The sequence below is a fragment of the Mus caroli genome, chromosome 15, assembly GCF_900094665.2.
Source record: "Mus caroli chromosome 15, CAROLI_EIJ_v1.1, whole genome shotgun sequence".
NCBI classification, from domain to species: domain Eukaryota; kingdom Metazoa; phylum Chordata; class Mammalia; order Rodentia; family Muridae; genus Mus; species Mus caroli.
Genome location: NC_034584.1, coordinates 4,563,742 through 4,581,625, shown reverse-complemented (window position 1 = coordinate 4,581,625; position 17,884 = coordinate 4,563,742). Strand labels below are relative to the sequence as shown.

The 17,884-nt window shown below is 42.4% G+C and overlaps 1 protein-coding gene across 1 annotated transcript in view; it reads left to right on the top strand.

The window, feature by feature from the left end:
• Wdr70 (WD repeat domain 70) overlaps positions 1–17,884 on the top strand; it is a 204,287-nt gene that overhangs the window by 8,233 nt on the left and 178,170 nt on the right. Inside the window, exons 4-5 of the mRNA XM_021183813.2 lie at positions 8,933–9,053; positions 11,859–12,060. Of these exons, the coding sequence (XP_021039472.1) occupies positions 8,933–9,053; positions 11,859–12,060 (323 nt within the window). The remainder of the gene's footprint in view (positions 1–8,932; positions 9,054–11,858; positions 12,061–17,884) is intronic.

Genomic DNA, 17,884 nt, shown 5'->3' with positions numbered 1-17,884 from the left:
TGAAGTCAGGAAGAGTCCCTGGAACTCATGGGCCAGCTAGACTGAGGTGCTCAGTGGCAAAAGGAAAGTATGCAGCAACAATGTAGAGGGCAAGGACTGATGGCAGAAGGGATGCCTCACCTTCATATGCACAGGGCCTGGGGGAGGGGGTCGGGGTGGGGGCAGGAAAAGAACATCAGTATCTTCTAAAAGGATAAGTGAAACTGTTTTCCCTACTCCATACTTGTAGTACCAGAATGTGTGAGAGTTTCTCACCATAAAGTAAGTAGGTGACCTATTGACATCAACTGACGGTCCAGTAATTTAGTTCAGTTTGGATCTCATCTATCTAAAGATAGCATAGCATTCCTCAACTTCACATGCTAATCACAGATCCTAGAGTTCCCCTGGGAAGCAATTAGGCTGATTGGTTTGTGAGAGTCTAGAGAGTCCAGGTGAGCAGCCACGGGAAGTGGTTCAGTGGGTTCGATGTGAGCCTTCTCTGTTTAAACCCACCCTGAATGTTCAGCAGGTTTAGATTCATCAAAGCTAATACTTCTAGAAGTTTTTACACAATGAATCTATTCCACTTTCTCAGAGTAGTAGGGACCCTCCCTAACTCCAGTGATGTAAATGACTAAAACAGTTCCTAGTGAATAAGAAAAGACAGTTCCGGTCACTCAGGAAATGATAAGGGTTTTAGGAGCATTGGGACAAAATGCTTGTAACTGTGTATGTATCTGGAAAGGTCAGCAGTAACAATGAAATCAAACGAAGCACAGCGCGCTATCCTGAGTGTATTTGGAAATCAACATAAAGGCTTTAGTGAGTTTTTAGACTATCAGAGGCATCTTGTGTTGTAAGCATCTCATTCAAAATGCTTTGGACAGTGAGTTTTTTATTATTATTTAAATAAGTTGTTTCTGGCAACATAGGCTGTCAATACACATTTGAGATTAAATTGAATTTAGAACTATAATCCGTGGATCTATGGATGGACCATCTATTTATATGCTTGCTTGTTTTTGATGCACAGTTTCATGTAGCTCAGGCTGGCCTTGAAACCGTGTATAGCTATGACCCTACTGTGCCTGCATTCATGTGCTAGGATGAATAGAGCTATACCAATAATGCACAGTTTTTTTTTTTTTTTTTTTTTTTTGGTGGTGTAAGGTGTGAACGTTGGGTCTATGTAACCCAAATACTGCTTTAAAAATAAATCCTTACGTGGAGATGATTTTAAATGGCCTAACCTATTAGATCCTGGCATTCTAGGTTGGAGAGCCAAGGTTTAAAAAGCAGCTCCACAGTCTACTATAGAAGGAAAACGGGACAGGAGGATAGGTATAATTTTTCATCCCTGTCACGTGAATATGATATCATTTACCTCAACAAATTCTTGGGTAGGTTAAAATATTGGGCATCTTAACCTTGTAAAGTACTGTTTACATATCTTTTAAATTTTCTGTGGGATATACATACCACTTAAGAGTAGTTTTGAGCCGGGGAGTGGTGGCGCACGCCTTTAATCCCAGCACTTGGGAGGCAGAGGCAGGCGGATTTCTGAGTTCGAGGCCAGCCTGGTCTACAGAGTGAGTTCCAGGACAGCCAGGGCTACACAGAGAAACCCTGTCTCAAAAAACCAAAAACCAAACCAAAACAAACAAACAAAAAGAGTGGTTCTGAGGAATTATTAGGTTTGTACATTTAAGAAAGTTAAAAAAGAGGGTAAATTCATTGTGTGGAACTTTCTTGGCCTAGTACCACATTCTTTGTTCATTTCAACTGCGGCTTCTACTGATCTCAACATGTGAACCTCTATTGAACATTTAGTTGAAAAAGAAAAGCAAGGGCCAGAGAGCTGGCTCAGGGTTTAAGAACACTGGCTGCTCTTCCAGAGGTCCTGAGTTCAATTCCCAGCAACCACAGGGTGCCTCACAACCATCTGTAATGGGATCCGATGCCCTCTTCTGGTGTGTCTGAAGAGAGCAACAGTGTACTCACATAGATAAAATAAATCTTTAAAAAAAAAAAAAAAAGAGAGTTGTAAGAGATTATTTTTGTGTTCTCCCAGCCTGGAGCATTAAATTCAGATTATAAAATTAAAGTTGATACATAATTTCACTGACTTTAAAAAAATATTTGTGAGGGCTGCTGAGATGGCTCAGTGGTTAAGAGCACCCAACTGCTCTTCCGAAGGTCTGGAGTTCAAATCCCATCAACCACATGGTGGCTCACAACCATCCGTAAGGAGATCTGACTCCCTCTTCTGGAGTGTCTGAAGACAGCTACAGTGTACTTACATATAACAAATAATAAATCTTAAAAAAAAAAACAAAACATTTGTGTGTGTGTGTGTGTGTGTGTGTGTGAAGAGGATGGAGGTCAGGGTGATTTTTCAGGAGTCCTCTCTCCTATCACATTGGTTATGGAGATTGAACTTGGGTCAGCAGGCTTGGCAGCAGGTGCTTTTATAAGCCGTTAGCTTGCTGGCTCTGACTTCTGTACAGGTGGATGAATTGCATCATGATTCTTATTGCTGATAGTGAAGTCTTTCCTTGCTTACTCAAATCAGACTTAAGTGTCAAGCTCGGGTGTCTGAGGATGGCCTTGAATTCCTGATTTTCTTCTGCCTTCTCCAGTCCTGTGCTTGTAGATGTGTGTTACCGTGCCTGGCTTTGAGTATGATTTCAATGGGTGATTTAATATCTGAGAAGAGAAAATACTAAAGAAAAACTTAGAAATTAGACTTCTGTTTTTTTTTTTTTTTTTTTTTTTTAAACCTCAACTCCCTTTTCTCTAGTTACGTCTTATATCTTCTACTACCTGGATTGTAGATTAACTTTTCTTGGAATTATCTCACACCTGTGTTCCAAAGTACTTTAGAGAGCGCTGTAAGTTTAATATTTTCTGTTTTGAAGCTAAACCTCTTAGTTTGCTTTTATAATTAGGGTATTTTGCTTGATTCATAGTAGCTACATTATCAATATTTAATGTGATTAATATAGTTTAAGTGCCCACATCCAATTTTTTTCTTAGTATGTTATTATTAAATAGATCAATGTTAAGTATAAATTTTCATGACATGGTAGGTCAGTGAATTGGTACAAACAAACAAGTGAAACATTTTCACTTTTAATTCCTATGGGTAACTCACGTTAGAAAATGCTCAGATTTACATAGTTAGTAATCTTGTTTTCCTGACTTTTAGTTTGAGACAAGGTCTCTGTAGCCCAGTTTAATCTGGAACTCGGTGTGTATGTAGCTGAAGCTAACTTCAGGTGTAAAGTGACCCTACTCTGTCCTGTGAGCACTGGGGCAACATGCATACAATATGGTGTGACTTTAGAGAAATGCTTATCCAAAATCCTCATTGAGATCCTAGGAAGAAAAAATGTGTGGGAAATCGGTTTGCTTTTGTAAAGAGAAGGCATATTTAGAGTTTTTTGCTGTACTTGTTTTTGTACTGGGTAAAAATGCCCAGGCACCTACATTCAGGAAATCTCTTTACCTTTGGTTTCTCATCAGCCCATCATGAAAACACTAATATTTTTCCTCTGCAATTTCTTCCTTGAATCCCCATTTTTTTCCTTTAATGAAGCAATAGATTGGCACAAAACATCCCTCAACTGAAATGTTGAAGTTTGGTAGTAAAAAAAAAAAGTTAGCTGCGTTTTGTTGTTGTTGTTTCTGGAAAAGGGGTTCTCACTATATAAAATGCTGGCTGTCCTAGAACTCATGTTGTAGATGAGGCTGGACCTGGACAGAGATCCTGCCTCCTGAGCGTGGGAGCACCAGACCTGGCAAAAGCTGAGAAAGGAATCAGCTGTTTTCCTAGAATGAGATGAGTGATTTGGAGGACCAGTTCACTGTTGTGATGTTCTGACAGTGGGTGGGTCTGCTGAACGAGCTGTTAGTGACGGTCACACGTGATAGGCCCTTGAAGAGAGGTGTGTTAGCTTAAAGCAGGGATGCTTGTCAGTGAATTCTGAAGAAACAGCCCTCTAGAAAGTCCAGTCACATCAAGGAAGGATGCAGTAGTGGGCCACACTCCAGCTTGTTGCTAAGGCAACTGATGTTTCTATTAAGTGGGCAAGTTTTCAGCTGTAAAGTAGGATAGTAGCATTTGCTTCAGAGATTGCCACACAGATTAATTTACAGAACAAATTTAAAGGCTCCTTGCACTTGGTTAACTTGTGTCACAGCTGATGGCAACATGCACTTGCTTCCTTGTAGAGACAGAAGACACAGTTACGATTGATTCATGTAAGAACAGCTTACTGCCTTTTAGGACACGAACTCTAGCATGGCGCTTTCCCTGTGAGTCGTGGTGTGAGGGCCATGACGGTTCCCCCCTGTGAGTCGTGGTGTGAGGGCCATGACGGTTCCCCCCCTGTGAGTCGTGGTGTGAGGGCCATGACATTTCCCCACTGTGAGTCGTGGTGTGAGGGCCATGACGGTTCCCCCCTTTTCCTGCTTTGCGTGCTTTAGGGTGTTGATTTGTCCCGAGACGACCTTCTTCATGATTCCACATTGTCAGAAGTTTTAGTTGTCAAATACAGAGAAGCAGACTGATAGTCAAGGTAGGGCAACTGCTTTGAATACCTCTGTTTAAGAGTGAAAAATGTATACCTCAGATAGGGCCTATTATATAGCCTGGCACTTCCAAAAGTGGTCATTGAAAGAGCAACATATTTTAATCTGGATTCTAGCTCCACCTTCCCTGGGCAGCGAGGGGCATGACCAGAGGCTCCATGTCGCCTCCTACAGACAGAAGAAAGAATGAGTTTCTTAGCAAGGATAAAGGGGAAATAGCAGTTGTGTAGGCAGCTAATAATTTCTGCCTTACTCTTCTGTCCTGATCGGCTCTCTGCCACAGTAGTTCAGCGAAGAGCAAGCATTTACATGGTCTCTTCCTGAAGACTTATTTTCTGTCTTTAATGTGGAACATTAGTTTCTTTTAAATACTTGCCAGGTATCTCCTTATCCCAGGCCTTCCATGGCCCAGCAACAGAAACTGCAAAGAATAAAATATTCTTGTTACAAAGCTCTTTGCCACTGTTTAGCTTCAGGTGTATAGATTTAATTGAAATTTTGACTTTAAAAATTTTATTAGCCGGGCGTGGTGTCGCATGCCTTTAATGCCAGCACTTGGGAGGCAGTGGCAGGCGGATTTCTGAGTTGGACGCCAGCCTGGTCTACAGAGTGAGTTCCGGGACAGCCAGGTATATACAGAGAAACCCTGTCTCTAAAAACCAAAAAAAAAAAAAAAAATTATCATTTTAAAGATTATTTGTTTTACATACACATAATTGGCTTTCTTCAGACACACCAGAAGAGGGCGCCAGATCCCATTACAGATGGTTGTGAGCCACCACGTGGCTGCTGGGAATTGGATTGGAACCTCTGGAGAAGCAGTCAGTGCACTTAACCGCTGAGCCACCTCTCCAGCCCTAAAAAAGTCTTTTTTAAAGTCAGACGTCTCCCTTTGTAGCACGAGCTGGCCTTTAGCTTGTGTCAGCCCTCCTGACTCTGTTTCCCCAGTGTTGGGATTTTAAGCATAGGCAACAACTCATTTAAAAAAAAGTTAGATTATTTTTTTTTAAATTATGGGGATGGTAGCAAAAGAAAGCCAAAGTATTTATGTAATTCCTTTGCTTTTCATGTCCCCTTCCCAGATGCCAAGTGAGATTAGCAGAGGAAGAATTCTTTTGGATAAGTTTTTTATGTCTAAAAGCAAACCAGCCAACCTCTAGAGGCTCAGGGTAGTTAAAAAAACCTGTCATGATTTTGGCATTCTGGTGAAAGGTCCCGGGCAGGGAATCCAGACGGAAGAGTGCTGCTCCCAGCCAGAGACACCAAGAGGGGAGTTACCCAACCCTCTTCCTCGGAGTCCCTTGGTCTGTGCATTTCTGTTTAGCATCTAATAGCATTTGCTCATTGGATCTGTGTTCTCTATCACTATTTTCTTCACAGTCATGCGTAATACTGCTATCACATTGTTTCAGCAGTGTGAATTTGCTGAACAGAAAGATTCGTTCTAACAGTCTTGATCACTCTTTCTCTCTTGACTGTAATATAAATGCTCATCACCATTTTATTGCCTATATTTTATACTATATTGAGATGCTTTATGTAATAATTTTGTTTAATTCCTTTCTCATTGTTGGTTATTTAGGTTGATCATTTCTTTTCCAGTGTTTAAAGTTGTGATAAAATACAACATAAAATTTACTATCTTCAGCTTTTTTTTTTTTTTTTTTAGACAAGGTTCCTCTGTGTAGCCTTGGCTGTCCTGGAAATCAGTCTGTAGACCAGGCTGGTCTCAAACTCAGAAATCCGCCTGCCTCTGCCTCCCAAGTGCTGGGATTAAAGGTGTTCACCACCACTGCTCAGCCTCAATATTTTTTCTTAATTTGGTACTAAATCTTGCTGTGTAGCTCAGGCTGACCTTGAACTTGTAGCCCTACTTCTACCTCCTGAGTATTAGGATTACAGGTGTACATTACCATACCTGGCCAGCTCAACCATTTAAAGAAATTGTTGGGTGTGTGTGTGTTTGTGTATGCTCATGGAAGTCAGAAGGTCAAGTTGGATTTCTCCTGCATTAATCTCCATATTACCATCATCACCATCATCATCATCATTTTGTTATTTTGACACATGGTCTCTATTTAGTTTTGACTGTACTGGTTCACACTGTGTACCAGGGAACCGTGAACTTACAGAGATTCCCTATCCCTGCCCCCGAAGCGCTGGGGTAGAAGATGTGCACTGCCACATCTGGCTCTTGTTTGCAAAGGTCTGAGTTGGAGCGGCTGAGTCAGGTAGGCTGACTGGTCGGCAAACTCAAGGGATTCATTTGTCTCCACGTGTGCATAGCTGAGATTCGGATGAACCCACCTGAGCTCAGATTTAAAAGCATGGGCTCTGAGGATCTAAATGCAGAGCAGGTCCTTGGCTATTAGAACATTTTCTTGTCATGACAGCGTTTCTCTGTGAAGCCCTGGGTGTCCTGGACCTCACTCTGTAGACCATTGTTGCCTTGATCTCAGAGATCTGTCTGCCTCTGCCTCCCTAGTGCTGGGATTAAAGATGCTCAGCACCAACACCAACCAGCTCCATTAAAACCTTTGAATTGCATTGATTGATTGATTGATTGGGTGTGTAGGTGGGCAGTGGTTCAGGCCACTGCACAAGGTCAGAGGACAACTTGAAGGAGTTGGGTTTTGGGGATCGAACTGCGGTGGTCAGACTTGGTAATAAACATCTTTACCTGCTGCCATCTCACCTCGCCCCATTTTTTTTTAAAAAAAAGACTTATTTGTTTATTTTGAGTGTTCTATCTGCATGCACACTTGTATGCCAGAAAAGAGGGCATCAGATCCCAGTATAGATGGTTGAGAGCCACCATGTGGTTGCTGGGAATTGAACCCAGGACCTCTGCAAGAGCAGGAGTGCTCTTAACCACTGAGCCATCTCTTCAGCCCCTTGTCCCCATTTGTAAGTGTTTAATACTATATAGCTGTAGCCACAATCCATCTGCATAACTCTCTTTACCCTATGAAACTGAAACTTTAAATAAATAAATGAATAAATAAACTTTTTAAAAATAATAATTTATTTTCCTCTAGCTCTTTTCTACTTTCTGTTTGATTTTTGACTGTTCTGGGTTATTTTATATATTCTATACTATTGCATAAGTGTATTCAGTATTTATCTTTTGTATGACTGGCTTGTTCCACTTAGAATAGGGATTCATCCATTGCTGAGTACCCTTTCTTTTACAGACTGAATTATAATACTCCATTGTATGGATGTGTACCACGTTTTGCTCACCCATTCATCTGTTGATGGCAATTTGTTGCACCATTTTAGGTGTTTGCAATAATGCTATGATTTTGGGTGAAAAACTACCTCTGAAAAACTCTGTTTTTAAAGCCACGCAGGATGTGCATGATGGTGCTACCACACAAGAGGGAGAGCAGGGACATATGCTGGTGATCTGAGGCCAGCCTCATCTACACAGCAAGCTTCAGGCTGGCCAAGACTACGTAGTCAGATCTTGATTCCCAAAAAACTAAAACTAGTAAGGCGGTGGGGGTTGTACACGCATTTAATCCTAGCCCCTTGGGGGCAGAGACAGATGGAGTTTGAAGTCAGCCTGGTTTACAGAACTAGTTCTAGGACAGCCGCAACTATACAGAGAAACCATGTCTCAAAAAACAAAACCAAAAAAAAAAAAACCCAAACAGCAACAAAATACTCCTGGACAATCTTCAGTTTCTCCCGTATATGCCTAGAAGTCAGATTTCTGTGTCATTGTCACTGTGCTCAGCTTTTCTTGTGGTGCCTGTGCCACAGGCTGTTTAGTCTTTGCTGTTATTAATAGTTTTTGTGTGTCTGAGTGTGGTAGGTACACGTGAGTGCAGATTGCTGATAGGCTAAATGTATTAGACGCCCCTGGAGCTGATCTTAAAGGCTGTTGTGTGTTGCCTGCTTGCCTTTTGGGAACCAAACATGGGTCCTTTGTAAGAGGTCTCACTATGTGGCCCTCTGTCAACCAGGCTTGCCTCCACCATACAGAGATCCACCTGCCTCTTTCTCCCTAGCTTTGGGCTTAACCGTGTGTGTACCACCACACCATCCTTTACTGTTGAGCCACCTGTGGCCCTGCCTCTGCTTCCCGGGGGATTCCATTCCAGATGTGTGCTACCTCTCCTGCTTCTTCCCGGGGGATTCCATTCCAGATGTGTGCTACCTCTCCTGCTTCTTCCCGGGGGATTCCATTCCAGATGTGTGCTACCTCTCCTGCTTCTTGCTCTGCTCGGGATGAGACCCAGCTCTGTTTGTTTTGGGCAGGTCTTCTAGTCACACTGTCTTTGTAACTTAATTTTCAGCCTAATATCGATAAATCCGACTGATGGAAATTGTGTTTACTTTTAACTTACAGAAGCAAGAGAAAAAGAGGAAGAAATGAACAGAGAAAAAGAATTAAGGAAACAAATTGAAGATATTGAGTCAGCACCGTCAAGCTCAAGTGCAGCCAGAGAGCGCTCACAGTCATCATGCAGGTGCCTGGCTTCCCGCAAGGCTTCTCAACACCCATTCTCTATGTGGTCATAATACAGTGTAGTGAGAAAAGACGCATTGTCTCTCCACCTTAGACAGTTGTGTACCTAGGACATGGAAATGCTGAGTCAGCTTTGGAGCTGGGGATCTTGTGATACAGTGTTTTAAGAGAAAGTGGTGTAGAAACACTTGTCCCATGCGTTTTGTTGAAGTAGAAGCCATTCATTGTAAAATTTATTTTTGGCTCCTCTTGATGGCTATGTTGTATAGGCAGGCAGGCGTCCAACACTGTTCTAGGGATGTGCCAGGTTTGTGATTTTGATCATTTTCTTTCTTGTTTTAGATTTCTTTTTAATTTTTATTGTTTATTTACATTTCAAATGTGATCCCCCTTCCCAGTTTCCTCCCCAAGCCTCCCACCCCCTCCTCCCTCATTTCCTTCATTTGGGGGGCCCTTAGTGGTTTTGAGGTGAGGCTTCTCTGTTTCTAGTCTCCGAAGTAGCTAGCTGGGATTGACAGTAAGTGCCACGTGAGAGAGTCGGTGATAGTTTTTAGTGCACAGGTTTAGGGGAGGATACTCTAGAAATCAATAAGAGCTTGTGCATGCTATATATTGTGTGTATACTATATGTTTTTGAGACAGGTTGGCCAGGAACTTCTGTTCTTTCTGCATCTTCTTTCTGAGTACTGTTATTGTAGGCATGTGCCATTATGCCTAACTATGCACATAATGGTAAATTGCTGCTTATGATGGCAATTCATTTCTGAGCATCCTTCTGCACTCCTGACGGTCTCACTGAGAAATACAGTCACAGGAACACACTCACATGTATTAGCTTATTTTTATTTATTCACTTTTGGTTATTTACTTATTTTTGAGGCACAGGCTTGCTTTGTAACCATTAATGTCCTGAAATTCACAACAAACCTTCTGTCTTTATCTCTTGGAATCTTAGGATTGCAAATGTATACCACTATGCCTTGTCATTAGTATATTGTATCTATATATTTATAGTTTTTGTTTTTTGAGATAGGGTCTCTCTAGGCAGTCCTGGCTGTCCTGTAACTCATTATGTATACAGGGTTGGCATTGAATTCACAGAGATCTGATTGCTTCTGCCTCCTGAGTGCTGAGATTAAAGGTATATGTCACCCCACCCAGCTATTAATATATCCTGAAATAGCAACTAGGTTATTATTATTATTTTGCCTTGTGGTGTGTTGAGAATCAGTATCATATACCTTGTAAATAGTTTCTAAAAAATGTGGAATGTTTCTGACATTTAATTTAGAAAAAGATAATCACCTAATATTTTCCATGTGTCTTGGCTTTAAAGAAGAGGCGTATGGGCCAGGTGTGGCCGTGCGCATCCTTAGCACCAGCACTTGGAAAGTGGGGCAGGGGGATCTTTGTGAGTTCCAGGAGTAAGACCCTGTCTCAAAAACAAAACCAAAGAAAAATGTTATGTGAACCTGCCCTGGTGGCCCATGTAAATGTCGCTTGTAAGAAGTGGAGGCAGACGCCAGGTATGGTGGCACACGCCTTTAATCCCAGCACTCGGGAGGCAGAGGTAGGCGAATTTCTGAGTTCGAGGCCAGCCTGGTCTACAGAATCAGTTCCAGGACAGCCAGGGCTACACAGAGAAACCCTGTCTCGAAAAACCAAAAACAAACAAACAAACAAACAAACAAACAAAAAGCCAAAGAAGTGGAGGCAGGAAGATTGGGAGCTCAAGGGTTATTTGAGATCCTTCTCAATCAAAAACCAAAATCAAAAGGACAACCACCACCACTATCACTGTTATGTGGATATAAATTGCCACTCATAAGTTATGGACATGAAAGACGGGTGTCATTGAGCTTGTGGAATATCACTTCAGTTAGGAGAGAAATGTCATGTACATCTGTAAGGTAGAAACTGTTTGGTTATTTGCTTTTTAAGCAATTCACAGGCTGGGCATGGTGACACACACCTTTAGTCCCAGCCCTTGGGAGGCAGAGGTAGGGGGATCTTTGAGTTTGAGGTCAGCCTGGTCTTCAGAGTGAGTTCCTGGACAGCCAAGGCTATTCAGAGAAACCCTGTCTCAAAAACAAATAATCACAGTAAAAGTAGTGAATTTTGCTTATGAATTTACTTTGTAAATTAAACTTGGTTGTGGATATCAGTTAATGTGTGGCTCCAAGCTGACCTGGGAGATGGGAAGGGAGGATGTGACTCGGAGCAGCTCTACCCCCTGTACCTTCCTCAGGCTTCAGTGCCTGCTTTGGCACCACACTGAGTCATGGGACATGGAGTGCATTTTCTTCTTTCTGTTTCTTCTTCTTCTTCTTCTTCTTCTTCTTCTTCTTCTTCTTCTTCTTCTTCTTCTTCTTCTTCTTCTTCTTCTTCTCCTTCTCCTCCTCCTCCTCCTCCTCCTCCTCCTCCTTCTTCTTCTTCCTCAGTTTAATGCTTATTTTTGAGCTAGGCAACATAGTTAACTTAGCGTAGCTGCTAAGGATCAACGTTTTAGTTTAATGTTTTCAGTGGCCAGATAATTTTGCATTAAAAAAAGAAAAACTCCTTTCTTTTCATTCTGAGTGCTGGGATTAAAGGTGTGTGAAGCAGCATGCCAGCCAAGACAAAGTAAGATTTAAGCAATGCATTTATTCACGTAGTGCTTGAACTGCAAATCTAAACATAGTTGGAAATCTCATTCATTATAGGAGAGGTGGGGTTTCCTGAGAACTTGGTGCTGTGTGCAGAGATGCCTAGAGCGGTGAAGGGTCTGCAGCAGAAGAAGAAAGAGTGACTGTTTCTGTGTTTCCAGGGACACAAGCAGCAGTGACAGTGAGAGTGACGACAGTTCTGATTCATCTGACGATGAGCTAATCGGCCCTCCTTTACCCCCTAAACTGGTAGGAGAACCCGTTACTACTGTGGACGAAGGCATCCTTGGCCCTTTACCTCCACCTCTGTGTGAAGAAGGAGAAGATGATGATGATGAATTAGACGATGAAGGAGAAGAGGATGTAAGTATTCAAAGGTTTTGTATGAATTCAGAGAGGTTGTAAGTTAAAAGTAGTATAGAGAACAGATTCCTGCTAAGCTGCCAGTCATGGGTAGGGTAGCCACCACCTGTTGAGTATGAAAATCAGAGTTGGGCTGTTGACATGGCTTAGCCAGGAAAGGTGCTAGCCTCCAAGTCTAATGCCCTAGGGTCACATGGTAGAAAGGAGGCAGCTGACTCTGAAAGTGGCCCTCTGACCTCTGCATGCACACACATACACAACACACAAATAAGTAGATGTAAGAAATTAAATTTTTTTTAAAGCAGATTTATTTTTGGTTAGTTTTTATATTTGTTTCATTTTGTGGTGCTAGAGCTCGAACCCACAGTCTTTGAATGGTAACCAGGCCTTCTGTCACTGAGCTAGGTCCCCAGCCCTTAGCTGATTTTATTACAGTTTCCAGGTTCTCTCCTGAAAATACAGCATCCTACCCGTGTCATTTACAGCATCACTCTTCTGATACGTCACTCAGAAACAGTGATTTTAGTAAAAGGTAGACAAGGGGAAGACGTAGCAGACTTTGGTAAGTGGATATTACAGGATACAATGACAGGCCTCAATTCAAATGTAGATGGGAGCAGAGTTAACTTGTCATGCGTAACCTGAGAAATCCTCAGTTACAGAACTGCGAATAATTCTGTGATTCTATTATATTATGGGTGGTGTATCTAAAATATAATTATAATGAAAGGTTAAAAGTAAAGAAATACAGAAGGATATAGCAGAAACATGGAAAGCAAGTTAGATGATTAATGTCCCAAAATTCACATCAATAATCTTTAGTCATTATAATTAGTGATAAGAGTGACTTTACTTGATGGTCAAAGGAAGTTTGCTCTTCAGGACAACTTGGCAGTCCCTAGTCTTTGTGCATCTGAAGTGTCTGCAGATGTGTGAAGTGAACACTGACAGAATTACAAGGGGAAGTGGAGGAGTACGCTGTTAGAATGATCCAGTCAGATGTGTGAGGACATGAGTAAGAAGCATAGGCTTGAATAATGCAGGCAGACAGACTCGGGCAAGGGGAGCACCCTTTCTGAGCATTTTCTCTTTCAGCATACATAGGCAGTCAAAACCCACAGCCGTATCTAGGCCACAGAGTGCTACGGAAACATGAAGGGACCAAGGTGAAGAGGTGCTAAGTCATGGAGCACTGTGACGCGTGAGACAGACGGGGCTTTGTAACAGTGAATGTTTGTATCTGGTCAGAATTCTTACCCTAAAACCCAAACCTCCAGGGTGGCTATATTTGGAGGTGAGGTATGGAGGAAATAGTTCAGGTTAAAATGTATCGAAAGAGCCCCTAGAACTTATGTTGTTCTTTGAAGAGCCATCAGAGCAGTGTGGGCTAGTACAGGCCTATAATCCTCGTCCTCAGGAATGAGGCAGAAGAATCCCAAGTTCAGGGCCATTCTAGGTTGCATGGTAAGGCCCTGCCGACAAAATAAGAGAACCAAGGAATGTGAGACATCAGACAGTGTATGCTTATCTGTGTTTGCCTTCCTCCTGAAACCCGAAAGAACGGCAATTTGAGGATATAGCAGGTCACCAGGATCCAAGCTTGCCATCCCCTTGACTATATATAGCCTTCCAGCACCCAGAACTCTGCGGAACGTGGTTCTGTTGGTTAAGTTACCCAGTGTGGGGTGTATTATGACTGACCGAGCTGACCATCAGGAGTCTGCAGGGTTGAGGAGGAAAAGGGATATTACACATGTGTACATGCTATAGTATGCAGGATAACACACATATAAATGCTGTAGTATGTATGTAGGTACAAATACAGTGCTGAGATGTGGTATGATGAAAACACAGGACTATGTTTTTATGAGAATAGAAGATGAGGCCAATTAGAACAAATTCAGAAACCATGAAGACAGAAGCAGAATTTGGATGAGCTTTGTATCTGGTTATGTTGTTAGGGGGCATGGTTCAGGGTGGGTTATAGTCTAGCAAGAGTGATTGGAAGTAACAAGGCACTGGGCACAATACTAGATTATGGGGAACATCAGCCTGTCTATCAAAGGAACTTCATGAGGAGGAGCAGACCTTGGCCTTGGAACCGATGTGTGAATAAGCCCAAATTATTGCTGTTCTGCAAAGTCAAAGTGTCGTTAAGTTAAGGGCTTTAGAAGTCCATTTGTAAGCTTAAGCTATTCATAACTGTTCTAGAAATGTATAAAATTACATGGCAGTCAAAGCAAGGCTGCTAGTGACATGTGACAGCTTGATTTTAAAATGCACACTTAATGGTAATGCAAAGCATATTAGTATCACTGAAGACTTACATCAGACTCAGAGGAGACAGAACGGGTTAGGGAATTCCCTATGTCTGTTTTATCTCCTCTCTCTTTTTGATTCATAGCACAGAATCTCGGAAAAGTTAGGACAATGGAGGATGAGCAGTCCCACAGTCTTTGCAAATTCTTAGATATTAAAATTTCAATCCCTTTAAAACATCTAATCTCTTTTAAAATTCAAAGTCTTTTTACAACTAAAAGTCTTTTAACTATGGGATCCACTAAAATTTCTTCCTGCAAGAGGGAAAAATATCAGGGCACAGTCACAATCAAAAGCAAAATCAAACTCCAACCGTCCAATGTCTAGGATCCACTCATGATCTTCTGAATTCCTCCAAGGACCTGGGTCACTTCTCCAGCCATGCCCTTTGTAGCACACACCTTGTCTTCTAGGCACGCACCTGTACTCCTCTGCTGCTGCTGTTCTTGGTGGTCATCTCATGGTACTGGCATCTCCAAAACACTGCTGTCTTCCACTGTAACTATAGGCTTCACCAATAGCCTCTCATAGGCTCACTTCATGGTGCCAAGCCTCAACTACTTTTCATGACCCCTTCAGTCCTGGGGCATCAATTGCAACTGAGACTGCACCTTCACCATTTGCCTTCCCTGGCCTCTCACAGTGCCGAGCCTCAGCTGCTCTGCATGACCCCTTCGTGCCTTCAAAACCAGCATCACCTGGGTGACCCTTACATATTACCAAATCCTGTTGCAGCACAAGGTACAACCTTGGCTATCTCAGGAACACAGCCTCTGTGCTCTCAGAAAACACTTCTCTGAAGATGTCACCTCAATGATGCCGGTCTCTTCTTAATCACTGCTAATTTCTTAGCTCCAGCTAACCAGCATCAATATTCCCAGAAATGCAAAGGTTTTCACTTAGTAGTTCTGGTAACTTGTCAATCACAGCTGATTCTTCAGCCCCAGCTAACCAGAACCACCGAGCCTTCACAATCAAAATAGCAATGGCCCTGAAAAGAGTCTTTAATCTTCCCTCTGAAATTTCACAAGCCAGGCCTCCATCTTCTGCACTGTTCTCAACATTATCTTCCAAGCTCCTACACAACATCCCACGGAGCTCTTAACACCGAATGGATCTTCTAGCCCAAAGTTTCAAAATCCTTCCACAGTCCTCCCTAAAACATGGTCATGTTGTCACAGGAATACCCCACTATGCTGGTACCAATTTATCTTAGCTTGAAGATTTTGAAATGGGAATGTAACACTTGTAGTGGTTTTCTTAGAGCCCCAGAATTTATGTTACCTTCAGATGAAAGCGAGCTTCATTTGTGCTGAGTAGACACTTCAGGCTGTGTCTCAGGTTCTAAGTGAGCATGTACCTTTCCTGTTTTCTCATTAATTCAGATGTCTGCAATGTTGACAGCTTCTTAGTAACAATGGAAATGGAGCTACAGCCAAAGGACGACGGCATGAATATTATTATAGGATATAGATGGATAATTTCATATATACATTACAGATGATTTACGTAGCAATCTTTTGTTTGTTTGTTTTTCAGACAAGGTTTCTCTATGTAGTCCTGGCTGTTTTGAGAACTCTCTCTGTAGACCAGGCTGGCCTTGAACTCAGAGATCAGCCTGCCTCTGCTTCCTAGTGCTGAGATTAAATGTGCTCCATTATACCTGGCTTTGGGTAGCAGTCTTTGGCCTGTATTTCAATATTGGGTTCAAATATTTCTGACCTTAGAAGTAATTTTATCTTGTCCGTTTGTACTTAAAGTCTAGAGTGTTGTGCTTGTTGGTTCAGAAAACTGTTGTGAGGCAGAGGCAGGCGGATTTCTAAGTTCCAGGCCAGCCTGGTCTACAAAGTGAGTTCTGGGACAGCCAGGGCTACACAGAGAAACCCTGTCTCGAAAAGACAAAAAACAAAAAACCAGAAAACTGTTTTAAGGTAATAATCAGTAAAAGTACAAGAAGAAATAATAATAATAAAAACAACTTATTATTGTTATCATCATCATCATTTTGGTTATTGTTGTTCTTTTTGTGTTTGTTTTTTGAGGCAGGGTTTCTTTATGTAACTGTGGCTGTTCGGAAACTCACTTGGTAGAACAGGTTCTCCTTGAACCCACAAAGATCAGCCTGACTCTGCCTCCCAAGTGCTGGGATTAAAGACATCCCCCATTCCCTGAGCAGGGAGCTGTATTTCCAGATGTCTAGGTTTCATGGTTTGGATGTAATGGGCGTCTCATTTCTTGAACACTGTAAGCCCTTTGAGGCCTTACTTGCTCTCTCTGTGTTTTCATCACATCATCGACCTTTTGTATCTTCTTCTCTTCTTTTTGTTTTCAGCTGTTTCCTATCTATTTCCTCTTGGCCCTAACTTGTGAGCACACTGTATTTCAAGGCTCTGGAAACTTCAGCAGGAGGATTGCTTTGAGTTTGAAGGTAGTCTGGCCATAGGGCATTCCAGACTAGCTAAGGCTATATCAACATAAACCAATAGCAAAACAAAACAGAATTAAAAGGGAAAAATCGAATTCCATAGATCTTTTCTCAGGTCTCATTCTATCATGTCTGTAGAGTGGAGCACTTTGGCCTGTGCCTTGAAACTTTCATTTCTTCCCTGGAGCTTTTGGTTTGCTGCCTTTCCCAAACACTGGCTGCGAGGCAGGCGCTTCCTAGTTACAGAAGACACACAGGACATACAGCAGACAAACTCCATGGCACTGGCATCCTGCTCCTACTTCCTAGTTCTCTGCCCTGTCTGGCCTAAGGCCCTCTCCTTACCTCCCTATGGCTTGGTCCTTGGGCGTTCCTTGTGTCTCCTGTACTCATAATTCATGTCCACTCCTGGCAACTGAGGGTGGTGTCATGTAGTCTGAATTAGATCTAATTTCTGACTACTCGTGAGACATGTTCATATTTAAGCTCTGTGCTCCATATTCTAAAGACAACACATCTGTGATCACTGTCGTTACGCCGGTGAAGACTCCCTTTAGCTGGACTCATTGCTGAATGAGCAGTGGGGTTGTTATCTTGCTGCGGCAGGGTTAAACTCTCCATAGCACAAGTCCTAGACAAGCCCACGGCCTGCCTAGGAGAGGTGCAGAGCAGTTGTCTTAGTCAGGGTTTCTATTCCTGCACAGACATCATGACCAAGAAGCAGTTGGGGAGGAAAGAGTTTATTCAGCTTACACTTCCAAACTGCTGTTCATCACCGAAGGAAGTCAGGACTGGAACTCAAGCAGGTCAGGGAGCAGGAGCTGATGCAGAGGCCATGGGGGGATATTACTTACTGGCTTGTTTCCCCTGGCTTGCTCAGCCTGCTCTCTTATAGAACCAAGACTACCACCCCAGAGATGGTCCCACCCATGAGGGGCATTTCCCCCTTGATCACTAATTGAGAAAATGCCTTACAGTTGGATCTCATGGAGGCATTTCCTCAACTGAAGCTCCTTTCTCTGTGATAACTCCAGCTGTGTCAAGTTGACACAAAACCAGCCAGTACAATTGACCCCTTGT